The sequence below is a fragment of the Condylostylus longicornis genome, unplaced genomic scaffold, assembly GCF_029603195.1.
Source record: "Condylostylus longicornis isolate FDR11 unplaced genomic scaffold, ASM2960319v2 ptg000028l, whole genome shotgun sequence".
NCBI classification, from domain to species: domain Eukaryota; kingdom Metazoa; phylum Arthropoda; class Insecta; order Diptera; family Dolichopodidae; genus Condylostylus; species Condylostylus longicornis.
Genome location: NW_026577997.1, coordinates 5,864,913 through 5,879,702, shown reverse-complemented (window position 1 = coordinate 5,879,702; position 14,790 = coordinate 5,864,913). Strand labels below are relative to the sequence as shown.

The 14,790-nt window shown below is 24.6% G+C and overlaps 3 protein-coding genes across 3 annotated transcripts in view; all 3 read left to right on the top strand.

Moving 5' to 3' along the window:
- The first annotated feature begins 2,180 nt into the window (after positions 1 to 2,180).
- Positions 2,181 to 4,884, top strand: LOC129607786 (poly [ADP-ribose] polymerase 1-like). Its single transcript, XM_055518962.1, has 5 exons — positions 2,181 to 2,195; positions 2,587 to 2,998; positions 3,065 to 3,343; positions 4,063 to 4,411; positions 4,875 to 4,884. The coding sequence occupies exons 1-5, from the start codon at positions 2,181 to 2,183 to the stop codon at positions 4,882 to 4,884; spliced, it is 1,065 nt and encodes a 354-aa protein (XP_055374937.1).
- Positions 4,885 to 5,561: 677 nt separating this feature from the next.
- On the top strand, positions 5,562 to 8,295 carry LOC129607692 (tRNA (cytosine(34)-C(5))-methyltransferase). Its single transcript, XM_055518851.1, has 7 exons — positions 5,562 to 5,702; positions 5,761 to 6,181; positions 6,256 to 6,521; positions 6,583 to 6,725; positions 6,803 to 7,779; positions 7,842 to 7,991; positions 8,065 to 8,295. The coding sequence occupies exons 1-7, from the start codon at positions 5,646 to 5,648 to the stop codon at positions 8,184 to 8,186; spliced, it is 2,136 nt and encodes a 711-aa protein (XP_055374826.1). The 5' UTR covers positions 5,562 to 5,645; the 3' UTR covers positions 8,187 to 8,295.
- Positions 8,296 to 9,794: 1,499 nt separating this feature from the next.
- The window catches only part of LOC129607707 (phospholipase A2 phaiodactylipin), a 29,439-nt gene continuing 24,443 nt past the window's right edge, over positions 9,795 to 14,790 (top strand). The window contains exon 1 of the mRNA XM_055518868.1: positions 9,795 to 9,896. The gene's annotated coding sequence lies outside the window, so the exon portion shown is untranslated. The remainder of the gene's footprint in view (positions 9,897 to 14,790) is intronic.

Below are 14,790 nucleotides of genomic sequence, written 5' to 3'. Positions count from 1 at the left end.
TTTGTGCAATAATTATTAAAAAAATTAACAAATAAATATTTATAAATTTCCTTAGTACTTTTTTGCTTCTTTTTTTCTATTTTAGCTTTTCGACTTTAATGTATTCACTGAGAAAATTCGACAAATACTAAAAAATATTTGCTGAGATCATTTGCTTTTATTTCATTAGTAATATTTTTTTCATTATCATTATTTTAATTTATTGTTAATATTTATTATTATTTTTTTTTTATGTTTGTGTGAATTACTCTATGAAGCCTACCAGAATAAAGTAAGAGAAAGGTAGAAATTATTTAAGCAATTCAACAGTTCTACTGAGTATTGAGTACTACTACTTCTACAGTTCCACCATTGCTCTTTTTTATCAGATCAGAGAATTCATATTTTACTATTGTAGGTATATCACTAAAAAATCTGCAAATTTTTATTTTTCGCTTTTACTTAAGTATAATTTTAATTTCTGACAACATTGATCTGTTGTGTTAAGAAGAGAGAAAAAATTGATAAACAGTATTTTTATTGAAATTTGTTTCTTACTACACTACGTTCTCTTAATTTTAGTTTTTCGTATGGATGCAGAAAAGTAATAAATTATAAATTTATAAAAACTCTTGGTAGAGGTTAGTATATAATAAATGCGTAAACATATACATATGTATAAATTTACCTTTTATGAATTTGTAAATGCGTGCACACATGAGCAGTCGCTCTCAAATAGGAACAATGTTGATAAAACTATCATTATTGTGTTGTTATTGTATTTCAAATTTTATATAACATAACATAATGTAGGGCGATTAATAATATTTTATATCATACTAAGGACTAAGCCAAGTTTGCAACAGAAAACTGAGACAAGGTCACTCAGAAGATCATAAGACAACAATTGTGCAAACTTATCTACATTTAATTGGTATACATAGTTTTTTTGTCCAAAATAATAGAATATCAACGCGTATTGTGAAAATATTAATTTGTCATTTAACATATTTGCTTATATGTATATAAATATGTACATATGTGTGTATGTATATTGTTGCACAATTATTTCAACAGAAGAAAAATAGCTACATACATATGTGTTCATTCCAATTTATATCTTCTCCGCAAAAATATTAATTGGTCAATTTAAGTACCTTATAAATTTCTCTTTGTCTGACGGCCTTAGTAATCTTTATGCAATGCCTGTGATAACATTATAGAATAAGCTTTTTTATTTTCATGTTTATAAACATTGAAATTTATAAAATTTTCAACAGTATAAAAAAAGATTTGTAAGTGTTTAGATCGTAAAAAGAAATTTTTTAATATTATTAATATTTGTTGAATTGAAAAAATAAAATAAAAAAAAATAAAAAAAATGGGAAATTTGTTCTCGAATGTGAGTAAGAATAAATAAAAATAAAATAAAAAATAACAATAAATAAGTGTGTGTGTGTGTGTTGTTAAAGCTCTAAATATACAAACATACTCAAATGCACACATCAAATATTTTTGGTAAATTGACATACATACATATGTATATATTATAAAATTATTAATACATCAACTCCAAATTACAAATACATTAAGTAAATTCGAGTACTCGTCAATTCGTGTGCAGTGTTCCCACTCAGTAAAAAAAAAAATATAAGCAGAAAGTTATTATACTAAGTCGTCTTATTTCTTACAAATTAACTCGTAGTTAATATTAATTTTCTTTATTCCGCAATGTGAAATTTATTATTTATAGTAAATTCTTTAAGAAATCACATACAATTTCTGTTGCATTTTAATTGTCAAATTTAAATACAAAAAATATATGTATGTATGTGCAGATAATGCATTTTCTATTATACCTAGTTTACACCAATATGTTTCTGGTATGTTGTGGTTGAATACAAGGAGGGTTGCACCAACTTAATATAGCATCTTATAGCTAAATATAAATTTAGCTAGTTATAACTTACTCTAAGCTATAACTAGCTAAATTTCAAGCCAATAAATGTATCCAAATGGATAAAATAATATCCAAGTGGAACGCTCTTCGTGTGCATTATCACCATACACTCCTATCAATCTGATTATCCAGACATCTTTATATATATACATAATCAATTTTACAATAAATTAATATATGCATGCATGTATATACATACATACGTGTGTGTTATATACATACATATCTATGCAATGTAAGAATGAGATCAAATAAAGTAAATAAATATTGTGCTAAATATTTATTTAACCCCAAACTTAAAGAATATCAATTTCCGTATACATGCATACATATGTACATATGTATATTCATCAAAAATAAAACGAAATGCATTAAAATATAGGGCTTAAATGTTCCTTTCATTTTATCTTTGGGTGTATGTACTTACATATGTATGCGTGTATATGTATGCATGCATGCATATTCATACATGAATGTTTTTATTATGAAACAAAATTGATTACAGATTTTATTTTGAATGATTTATACATATACATATGTACATACATATGCATATGTATAGTATATATAATTATTATTATATACATACATATATATAATTCGGATTTAAAAGTGAACTTAATTAATGTAAACATTTGTTTTTACAGGACACCACAAAAACAGCTGATGTTAAACCACAAAATTTCTATAATCCATATTCTTCTTCTTATACTTCCTCATATCCTTCAACAAGAAATATAAGTAATACTTCTTCCAACATATTTAATGATTATTCTCCCCCTCCGGCACGTTCATATTTGTCAACTAGGAATGTAAATAATTCTTCTAACGGTTATGCTTCCCCTCCGGCACGTTCATATTCTTCAACAAAAAATGAATCTTATTCTTCTTATAATAAACCAAATCAGAATTTATCAAGAAATAATGGATCATATAATATTTCATTGAATTCTTCATCATACCGTAATGATTGTACACAAAACAATGATTCATCAAATCGAAATAGGAAACAACTTTCTAAACCTATGATGCGTATATTAAAATTGGTTTTTCAAAATGGTTAATATTTTATAATATAGTACACAAACGTATTTAATTTGTATATTATATTATTTTTAATTATAGATTTTGGTAACGATAAACAACTTGCATACTTACATTTAAAAAATCTTCAATCCCATATTAGATTATTACCAAAAACAGAATTGGACTATTCAAGAATTCTTACTTATGTTGAAAATACTCATGGTCCAACACATAACTTTAAACTTTCAGTTGAACATATATATAAAGCATGTAGAAAGGGAGCTCTTAAAGATTTTAAACCAAACAAAAAGCTTGGAAATCGTAAATTATTGTGGCATGGTACGCCTTTATCAAATTATGCTTCAATTTTATCAAGAGGTAAATCCTAAAAAAAAAATTATTTTGCAAATATACATACCTTGACTTCCAAAACGCAGTGAAAAGGTAAAATCGTATCGAATACTCATTCGAAGCATTAAACAAAAGCCTAGCGTGTAGCGAAGAGTTAGAGGCTGCTTTTTTTAGACACGTCATAAAAAGACTTGCCAGAATTATTATTTCCTAAATTATTACATTTTTTAGTAAAATATATTCTAGTAAAAATATATCTTATGATTAGTAAAATATTTTATAATATTTTATAAAACAAAGAAATGCGGGGAAACACAAAGGCAAAAACAACATATTATTTGAAATTCAATTACTTTATTCAATTAGAAAACCTTTGTATTTTTTTTTATTTTAATTATTTATTTACATAGATATATGGATACTTATTTCAAAAATTTTAAATACAAAAATGATATCTTTTGGAACAAAGATTTATTATCAGCAAAGATTTATTATTGTCAATGTAAAGTGCAAACAGCTTTTCATTATGTACATATGGTGTGTAATGTTTTTTTTATTGTCACATTGATATTTCAAAATGTAGCGAAAGATTACATACAACGCAGCTGTTTCAAAAGCTTTTCGTTATTGCAAAACTGTATTTCGACGGTATTTAAACTGTATTAAAAGTTTTTATACTACGTTTTGGAAGTCCCGGATTTTTAAGTAATGTATTAAATTTAGTTTAATATACAAATTATATTTAGGTTTATCAATTAAACCACCACCTAATGTTCAGGTAACAGGTAAAATGTTCGGTGATGGAATTTATTTTGCTGATGTTGTTACTAAAGCAGCACAATATTGTAAAGCAGATACATCAAATCCATATGGAATATTAATTTTAGCGCAAGTTGCTTTAGGAAAAGAATATGTTCGTACTAGAAGTGAACATGTTGATAATAATAGTTTACCATTTGGTAAAAATAGTGTTAAAGGTATTGGCCGATATCAGCATAATGAAAATGAAAATATTAAAACAGAATATAATGTTGAAATTCCATTAGGAAAACTTGAGTTAAATTATAATACAGATACAAGATTAGATTATAATGAGTATATTGTTTATAATAACGATCAAATTTTTGTTGAATACTTAGTTTTAGTTAAATTTAATTTTCAAAATCAATTCATATATTAATTACAATATTTATATAGTTATCTTAATCTTTCTAATTTATTAATTTATAAAAAATAACATTTTTTTTTTAATATTCATTAATAAATCTTTTTAATGTTCATTAATTAATCATGTACCTTAAAATAAATATTAGGATATTAGGATAATTTTTATAAGAAATATTTTTTTTTTTTATTAAATAAGTAAACTTTTAATAAATAAAATTTATACAATAAATATTTTTTAAATTTCAAATTTAAATTGAAACAATAGAAAACTTTCTCATCTCTTTTTGTTACTGGAACATCTATAAATTACAAAACGGTTTGTGTCTACAGCACATTTTTCTGAATTAATTTGGATACAAATCGTTTTGTAGTTTTTTTTTTTTAAATATAGATGTCAGTAATGTAAGGCAGGTAGAATTTAAAGATTGCGACTGTAATCATTCAAACAAAATTTTCATTTATAAAATTGTATAATAAATAATATTTTATTTTTGAATTCATTATTGGCTACTGTCATTATTGTCACAAAAGAGTGAATGAAAGAAAAATGAATGAAAAAGAAAAAAGCCTTTCTACAAATGAAAAAATAAAATAATGACACGAAATTTTCCATTAAAAAATTACTATGTTAACCATTTTTGACAGTTCAATTTTTAATAACATGAATAAACCTATCGTACATTTCACTAAGATGTGTGTGTTTAAAATAATTTTATTCATAATTTTACAACTACGACGAAAAAATTTAAAAAATTGACAACTTACGAATGAGCAAAACAGCTACCTGTATTGTTGCTATGATCTAATTTTATTTGAACGTTTTTAAAAGGTCATAAAAAAATCAATTTTTGTTTACTGATTGTCTGAAATCCAGGAAATCTAGATAATATTATATAAAGTACATACATACTTCCATTTATGTATTTTCAAATAATAAAATCGATTTGTCAACAAATCTTTTACATTTGACATTTCACTGAACAGATTATTTATACATTTAACTTGACTGGTAACTCTCAACTTGACACGTGTTTCTTATTTTTTTTTTTCAATTATTTTTATTTACAATATCATTACTAAAAAACAGAAGTGCGGTTAAAAAGTTGGATTCGGCAAAATTAGGTTAAAATATAACATTAAGTTTATAAGGTTTTTATTCCAAATGGGTCGTGATAAAAAAGTTAATCCTTTTGCGAAAAAGAAAAGAGATAAAAGATTTGTAAGTATCTATTAGCCTAGTAATTTTTAATTTTTCGTTAAGCAATTGTATATTTTAGGGTCAACCGAAACCAGATCGACGATCAGAGCCATATGAAGAAATTGTTCGTGAAAATGAATCATTTTACAAATATTACAAAGCACAAAATATTTGCCCTGATAATGAATGGGAAATTTTTCTTAATAAAATTAAGGATAATTTACCTACAACATTTCGTATCACTGCATCTAAAGATGAAGCTATGGCTCTATTAGATATTATTAAAACAGAATTTTTTGAAGAGTATACAAAATCTGTATCAGAACTTCATCAAGTTGATAATGAAGAAGTATTAAAACCCTTTTGTTTGCCATGGTATCCTGATGGATTAGGATGGCAATTACATTTATCACGGAAAGATATCCGTAGATCTGAACCATTGTATAAATTACACAATTTTTTAATTGCTGAAACAAATGCTGGTGCAATCAGTAGACAAGGTAAAATTAATGAAACCAATTTTGAATTTTGATTTTTTTTTATACTGAACAATATTTTCATATTGGTATTTTAGAAGCTGTTTCTATGATTCCACCTATTGTATTAGATGTTAAACCAACTGATAAAGTATTAGATATGTGTGCAGCTCCCGGTTCTAAAACAACTCAATTAATAGAAGGATTACACTCTGGTAACCAAGAGGCTATACCTTCAGGTTTTGTAGTTGCAAATGATATTGATAATAATCGTTGCTACATGTTGGTACATCAAGCAAAACGTTTAAATTCACCATGCATTGTTGTTACAAATCACGATAGTGCATTTTTACCCAATATGATCGTAAGAATTTTCTTCTTGTATAATGTACCTAATTGAATTTAAATTTGATTGTAATTTTTAGCAAACTAACCCCAATGGAAAAAAACAAATTTTAAAATTTGATAAGGTTTTATGTGACGTACCGTGTTCTGGTGATGGAACATTAAGAAAAAATCCAGATATTTGGTTAAAGTGGAATGCTGGACAAGCTTTAAATTTGCATGGGTAGGCAGAAATCTTATAAGCAGTATTGCTTAAAAAATATTTTTTATATCATTAAAATCTTTTTTATGTTTTATTAGAATTCAATATCGTATTGCACGTCGTGGTGCTGAGCAATTAGCTGTTGGTGGTCGTCTTGTTTACTCTACATGCTCATTGAATCCAATTGAAAACGAAGCTGTTTTACAGCGTCTTGTTAAAGATTCAAATGGGGCTTTAGAAATTGTTGACGCATCTCATTTAGTACCAGGTCTTAAATATAAGCCTGGTTTGACGGATTGGAAATTGATTTCTAGAGACATTGAAATTTATACGAAATGGGATGAAGTACCACAAAAATATCATACAGTCATAAGACCTAATATGTTTCCACTTCCTCCTGACGAAATTAAAGAAATTGGACTAGAAAAATGTATGCGTGTTCTTCCCCATTTACAAGATACTGGAGCATTTTTTGTCGCAGCTTTGATAAAAAAAAAACCTCTAGAGTGGGAGAAAAATGATAATGTAGAAAAAACAATAAATGAAATGAAATCGAATAAAAATGATTCTGATATGAGCAAAGAAGATGATGAGGAAAAAAAATCTGTACCATGGGGACCACAACGTAAAAAACGTCGTCTAGATGGTTATAAAGAAGATCCTTACGTATTTTTTACTGAAAATGAACCAGTTTGGGAAGATATCAAATCATTTTACGAATTAAATGATTCTTTTAATAAAGATTGCCTTTTAACTAGATCTTTAATTGGTAAAAAGAAAAATATATATTTTTGTTCCCCTGAAATACGGGATTTAGTAATAAATAATGAAGATTCTGTAAAAATAATAAATACTGGAGTTAAAATGTTTGTGCGATGTGATAACAGAAATATGAAATGTGCATTTCGTTTAGCACAAGAAGGATTAAATACTTCAAATCCATTTATCGGAAAGAGTAGAAGATTAGATTTATGTCGTGAAGATTTATTGAAATTATTGTATTGTACGGATCCCACAAAACCTCCACATATTACAAGTATGACTGAAGATACTCAAAATAAAGTTGAAGATATAAGTATGATTTTTTTTTTCTTTTTTCAAAATAAACAAATACATTTTGGTTTTGTTAATTTTTAGAACCGGGTAGTTGTATTTTAAAATACATTGATGATAAATTTGCAATTTCTCTTGTTGGTTGGAGAGGTACAACAAGTTTAAGAGCTTATATTGAACAAAACGAAACTATACATATATTAAGATTATTAAAAGCAGATATATCTCAATTTGGTAAATCAACAAATAAATAGTTGATTATAAAATTATATTTTTAATAATTTAAATATTTATATTTTTATTTTAGTTGTTAATAAATTCAAGAAATCTGAGGAAAATAGTCCTGAAATAACAGAAATCGAAAATGATGAGAAATCTGAATCTATTGATGACGATTCTAATAATGCATTGAATAAAGAAATCGAGTAACATGTTATGAAAAATAATAATTATACACAATTTATATTAAAATATACAATTAAATTTTAATGTTTCTTATTTAAATTAAAAAAAAAAAATTTTATTATTTTTTATAATAAACCAGAACATTTTAAAAATTTTGAGTGTTACTTTCTCTTTTTCAATTTAAACAAAGATGAAATGTTCCAATTACTTAGTAAAACCGGTAAGTTTCTTATTGAAATTAATATAACCTTGGACCAACAATTTTTCGTTGAATATCTTGTAAATAATCTGGAATTGTAGTGTTATACTAGAATGACATATATATTGAATGCGTATTAATTGAAAAAGCTTTGCAGCTAAAAAAATTATGAATGAAATATTTTAAAAGCTCTCAATAAAAATGTATAATAAAATTTTATTTATATTCAAATAGAAATGAACTGTAAGATATCTAGATAATCGATATAATTATTGTTACTAATGATAATATATTTCTAGTTTGTTCAAAAATTTATGTTTACAGATTTAAAGAAGTGTTCATTAAGATTTGAATATTCTTAAAGTTTGGAACAATTCGATCAACATACAATGTTAAAATGAAAAACAAATTAAAACTTAAACTAGAAAAAAAATTTTAATATTATAAACGTAAAATCTAAAACTTTAAATCATTCACAAAGTATTTCGTACTCTTAATACTGCATTTATTGTAGTTCTTGATGCAGGCTACGCATTTCATCCGTAGTATTTTCTGTATAATATTGTAATTAATTGAATTGTTAGTACATATTACAATTGGTACACATAACTACATATCGTCCGTTAAAAGGCAGAAAGCACTAAGTACATTTTTTGAGAATTCGGATTTCATAGATGAATTAAATCAGAATAATATAATCTTTGTTGTGGCAAAAAATCATGCAAATCCAGAATATAGTTTATAAATCCAGAAATTAAAGAGACCAATCCCATTGCACTAATTGATTAGTTTTACAATTTTACGATTTTTTCAAATTGAATTTTACTCAAAACACAGTTTCCTGACTTAATGCTTTCTTCTTTTTAACAGACGATATTTAAGTACATTATAACTATAGCAGCTAATCATAGTATGGACAAATTTTTAATGCAGTTTTTTATGTATTTCTTATTCAATCAACATTAATCTGTTATACTTCATAGAAAATCTAATAAAATATTTGTACTTTAGAGAAAATCTATTAACAAAAGTCAAAACTTGGAAATTACGCCTAGTAAAGCTTAAATATGACATAAGAGGCTAAGAATATCTTAAAAAATTATTCTTATGGAAAATTATAGGAAATAAGAAGCCGGTTATAGAAATTTCAATATATACACGTAAGTACATAACGTAACGTAATAATATTTTTCAAAATGATTTTTTGAGATTAATTTTAAAATTAAATTCATATTTTATAGCAAGTCGCTTGAACAAAAATAAAACTATCTCAACATAGCTATTATTTATTATTATAAAAAGTGAGAGTATAAAAAAATTAATGTTAATGTTTGTCATTTAGTATTTACTCAATTGATTTTATTGTATCAGTACAGTATTATGCATTGCATATACTCACGGCTGTAATAATCTCGTATTTAACATAGAAAGCTAGTCGGCGGCTTTATCATGAACAAAAAAATGAAAAACTAAAGTACAAATTAAGTCGACTTATAAGTCGAATTATTATAATATTAGCAGTCTTAATAATGTAGGTATGAAAATTTTTTATATATTATGACAGTTTTTTCTTTTCTGTTTTTAATTTTTATGTTGACTTTGAGTGCATTTTCTTCTTAAGACCAATTTAATATTATTTTACAGTATTAAAGTTTAGTTGATGTTTAGTTATCGTATGTGAAAGGTCAAAATATCGGTATAAGAGAAAATAATAAAATTAAGAAAAAGAAATAAGTAAATGCGTTAAAAAAAAGTACCAATTTTTTGTTTATCGTAAATCAGTTATTTTGCATACTTCATACTTAAAATTTATTTTGTCATGATAATTAGAATGAATGTTAAGAGAAAAATTATGTATTATTTTAAATAAAATCGAAAAAAAAAATTTATATTAAATATGAATTGAAATTATAATTATTAAAAAAAAAATTAATATTGAAAAGAGTTTGTGAATATTTTCATATTGTGAAAATTTAATTAAATCATAATAATAAAAAAAAAATAAAAGGTTTTAAGCGGTTTATTTTATAGTATTGAAAAAAGGATTATCATAAGGTGAGAATATTATATTAAATAATAGTAAATCGACAAAGCCTTGCAGATTTTGTGGAAAATCGAAGGAGACGCCCGATGAATCTTTTATACGATAGTGTTGAGCGTTGATTCATTGGGCAAGGAACAATGCTTTAATTCATTAGAAATGTGAACCTCGAAGGAGGTGCTATAGGCAAGACAATGAGCACTCGTGGGTGGGGTGACACAGGGGGATTAGAGACACAATAGATCTTTTAGTTCGTATTGCATCTTCACCCCAATCTACAAATAAAATTAATTATTTAAATTTTATATAGTTTTTTTTTTTTATTTACAATTTGGAATATTTATTTTTATATAATTTTTAACTGTAAACAAACTATATTTCTAATGAATTAAATAATAATATAAATATTACAATAAACTACGATAAACAATGATAATATAATAAAAACATAGGTCAATTTTATTTTACATTATTAATTAAAAATAAATTAAATTTTTATTTAATTAAATATAATTACGAAATCGAAATTATATACCCAACTACATATACATATTTTATAAATATTTTTGTGTTATCAATTTTTTTTAATTTAATTAAATTGATTTTCTAATTTAATTTATTGAATTGATTTTTATTAAATTTTTTTATTTTATTTTATACACGTCCAATAATAGCTATTCTTATTGAAATTTTTAATAATTAATAAAATTCAAAAAATTTTATATTTTTTAATTTATATAAGAATTTTTTTGTTAAATTTCTACTAAAATTCAATGATACTTATTAAGTGCCAAAGTAATTAGTGACCACAAAATGGATATTTTATAAAATTTAAGGGAAAAAAAGTTCCGAAGAAGAGGAAGATGGGAAAAATCTAATGGTATCTAAAATTATATAAAGTGTTAAAATATTGGGGATCTCTTTCAAATAACCATGCTGTTAACAGAAGTGATTGCTAATTAAAAATAATAAAATAAATTATGAGAAAATGGGTAATTTTAAGATCTAATCAATATGCTTACTTTTGTACTAAAAATTTTTTTTGAACAAAAAAAAATAAAGGGGGCCATTAGAAAATGTTTTATTTTAGGAAAATGATTTTGTTGTAGTAAGTTCTCTTTATTTTAGAAAATTGTAATTTCAAAATGAAGAAATTTTTCAGAATGAAAGACACACGGATAGACAAAATGAAACTAATAAGCACATATATGATAAATTTAAAATTTTTCGGGGAAAATTGCTTAAAAAAAGGATAGAAATCTATTAAAAAAATCAGTCAGTCGGATCTCTGTTATAACTGTTAGTAATATGAGTGAATGATAAGGCACTTACATAAGATGAATAAAATTTTTATCCTGAACTACAGCTCCTGAACTCCTGAAGTATAGCAACTTCAGTAAAATTTAGTGAAATTTTTAATTTTCAAAACTTTTTCAGATAACTATAGTCTTACTAGCAGGGGTGAAAGAAAATTTGACGATTTGAAAATCTCTGTATACTAATCGAAAATAACTACTACTATGATAACTTAAAAATTTTTAACTTTTTTGAAAACTTATTTTAAATTGTTCCTTTTTTTTTCCATTTAAATTTTTTCACACCATCATTATTGCTACTGAAATATGAATCACATTTAAAAAAAAAAAGGATAATATTATTACAGATATACAATATACACCTTAACGGTTTAATAAAAAAACGAGAAAGAATAGAGTTGACCTTGTCAACTCTGTGGTACCCGCACGAATTTGTTATCCTATATGCGAATAAAGATGCCATAACTGACTTTGGGACAGACTATGACTTTAAGTTGTCGTATATTAATTTATGCAAAATTTCATTACAATGTGTTTTTCAAAATACTGTGTGTGCCAAACTACTGTTGAAATTGTCTGGAAGCTACCAGAAAGAGCAAAGAAATTTTAACGAATTTTATCAAGCATATCGGCCCTACTAATATATTTGCTTGTGTTGAATTTCAATACCATCGTTTTTATAGTTTCTGCGATATAGCCAAATAAATTTTGAAGTTGTATGGCAGCTACCCGAACCGGTACCCCGATCATGTCCAATTTAAATAGGGTTCTGGCACTTACTACAATAAATCAACAATTAGTTGTTGACTTACCGTTGGGACGGGGGGACGGACGGGCGGACGGACAGACAAAGCTAAATCAACTCAGAATTTGACGCTTTTCAAAAACATACACTTGAATCTATATCTAAGACCGTTATTTCTTAGCGTTACAAATGGTAAGGCAAATTTAGTATACCCTTCGAAAATACGTTCGTACGGGTATAAAAAAAGAAAAATTCATTTATTATTTAAAAAAACAGGATCAAAATTTGTTCGTTTTTTTGTTTTGGTTTTGTTTCGCCACACGAATAATATGTAGTTAACCTTCAAATGCATTGCATTTATACAAAAACTAAAAAGGACGATAAACGTTATTCGTTAACAATATTATATTCAAGTATTATTCTTCAAACCATCTACAAAAAAAAAAACATATACTTGAATGGTGTACTTTATCCAAGTATAAAATATACAAAATCCACATTAGTACACTTAGTATATGAATATCATTAGTAGAGTTTTTATTTTCTCCTTTCTTTTTCAATTATAAATAAAATATGCATGGTTTAAATACATGTATATAATGTACTTAACCTAGATGTCAGCCAGCATACCAATTGTATCCACTCAAATCTAATGTAATGCATATAGCAAAAGTATATTCTTTTTTATGTATGAAGCTCCTAAAACCAAAGGATGTTTATGTGAAAAGAAATTAGAATTAGTTTTCTAATTCTAATATTATATTATGAAAGTATATGAGTTTATTTAAAAATATTCTATTTAATTAATTAAAATATTATTAGATTTATTTCTATATTTACATGGATTTTATAGAAATATAATAATATGTAAGTAATGAATTATTTTCAAATATAATATTTATTTTCGTACATAATATTGATAAATATAAAAGAATTTAAGTATATACTTTAGAATTTGGTTATGTCGAATTGCTTTTGAAATTATTATTATTATTCCGGTATATATGATTTTTTAATATTGGAATAAAAAACGCTATAGGACGCCAACTTGTATATACAATAGGAATCCAGTATAGATTTTCGTAAAATAAATAAATTAGTCTGTTATATATATAACACAAGTAACATATATAACACAATTGTATAAATTTTACATATAACGAATTAATTGATATATTAATAGAAAATTCGAAATAATTACAAAGTATAATAATATTGATTTGACATTCATCTTCCGATATATATGCATTCTTTATATATATGTATACGCATAAATTCTTCTTATATACGCATAAATTCATTTCACATTTTAATATTTCGAAAAAGCAAAGTAAATTTTTATTCGTATTTAAAATAAATTAAAATTTTTCGTTTAAATACATACTGGTTAATTGCGTTTTCTCACTTTATTGTGTCAGTAGTGGCCTTAAGTGTAATTTTCTATTGAAAACGCACTTGTAATTTTAAGAAAAATTTTAAAAACCAGGCGTTATTTAAACTACAATATACAATATGTCCGATACTCGTTAGAATTTACTGTTAAAATTCCTGAAACGGGTTGATAGAATACCTTTTGATATACTAAAAAACATTTGGTAACATTTTGAGCCCTCCTTTTCGTATTATGAGGCCTTTAAAGTTGATATTTCTAAAAATAACATTTTGATTGATAATCCAAGAAATATAGCAAATAAAGCCATTTCATATTTCCCTGAATCTCTTTGAAAGTCTCTATATTTATATTAAATTTTGAAATTCATGAAGTTGCCCTTCTTAAGCTGTATCAGTTTAAGCTTTTGCTTTCAGAAATATTCAAATGCAATGTCATAATTTTTAAATTATTCTATTGAGTCTCGGGCATCCCATATATATTTTTGTAGTTTTTTTTATATTTTATTGTGAATATAATTATATTAAAATTATTATAAAATTGATTATTTTTTAATATAAACTGGCATATAGCCCATATTTTATTTATAAATTTTCAAAATTAAAATACATAATGTGTTATAATTGTAGGATAGATAGAGAAAGAAATATTTAAATAATTTTTCATTTTGTATAAAAATTGAATGGAGCCAAAATTATATGAAAGTCAAGAATATAAATTTTATATTCTTATATATTCTAAAAAAAAATTTTATATTTTAAATATATTTTAAAAAAATATAAGTGATTTTTAATGATCGATTTAGAATAAGTGATTTTATATTTAATATAACAGTTTCAATATAAGAATTGATGAAGATTTTTGTATTTAAATTACTTATGTATATATAAATATAATATTCTTGTATGTGATTAACATTAATTTAAAATAACTATAT